Here is a 504-nt window from a genome sequence, read left to right as displayed (position 1 = left end):
TTTTTTTTTAGAAGCACAATTAATTCTTTATCAGTGCGTTTTTCAAGTATAACGTTTAATTCGTACTGCTCCATATGTTTTTTATAATCAGTTAAGTCGCACTTCTCACGCGTCAACAGATAACCACCCTTTCCTAAAAATGGCAACAGTCGCTGTAACGATGTATGTTGTTTGGTCAAAAGATTGAATCCAGCAATAATTAAAGTTTTGTCATCTAAAGATGATTTTTCAAAATTTTTGATTGAGAAGTTTTGCGGTAAGTCTTCTGGCTTGAAACGATTTGATGATGTTAATAGAGTGACATTCACTTGTATCAGTGGTATATCACGAAATGCTTCGAGTAGCAACGAAGATGAAAGATATTCTAATTCAACATCATCGACATCTTCTACTAGTTCAGCGGCTTGCACTTTTATAATTTGATGATCTTCCAGTACGAGTTGAGCAGATAACCGAATTGCTTCGTTCAAGGAAATATTAGCGCGATCACAGTGCGCTACAAAC

The 504-nt window shown here is 35.3% G+C and overlaps 1 protein-coding gene across 1 annotated transcript; it reads right to left on the bottom strand.

Annotated features, from left to right (window-relative positions):
• Nucleotides 1-8: 8 nt before the first annotated feature.
• Nucleotides 9-500, bottom strand: LOC108752859 (the record flags this gene model as incomplete). The annotated part of the gene is made up of 1 exon (XM_018494422.1): nt 9-500. A coding segment is annotated over one exon (492 nt), but the record flags the coding sequence as incomplete, so codon positions are not given.
• Nucleotides 501-504: the final 4 nt, after the last annotated feature.

The sequence above is a fragment of the Trachymyrmex septentrionalis genome, unplaced genomic scaffold, assembly GCF_001594115.1.
Source record: "Trachymyrmex septentrionalis isolate Tsep2-gDNA-1 unplaced genomic scaffold, Tsep1.0 C3362120, whole genome shotgun sequence".
Classification (NCBI taxonomy): Eukaryota; Metazoa; Arthropoda; class Insecta; order Hymenoptera; family Formicidae; genus Trachymyrmex; species Trachymyrmex septentrionalis.
The sequence above is the reverse complement of the archived record's forward strand: the minus strand, read 5'-3'. Positions and strand labels throughout refer to the sequence as shown.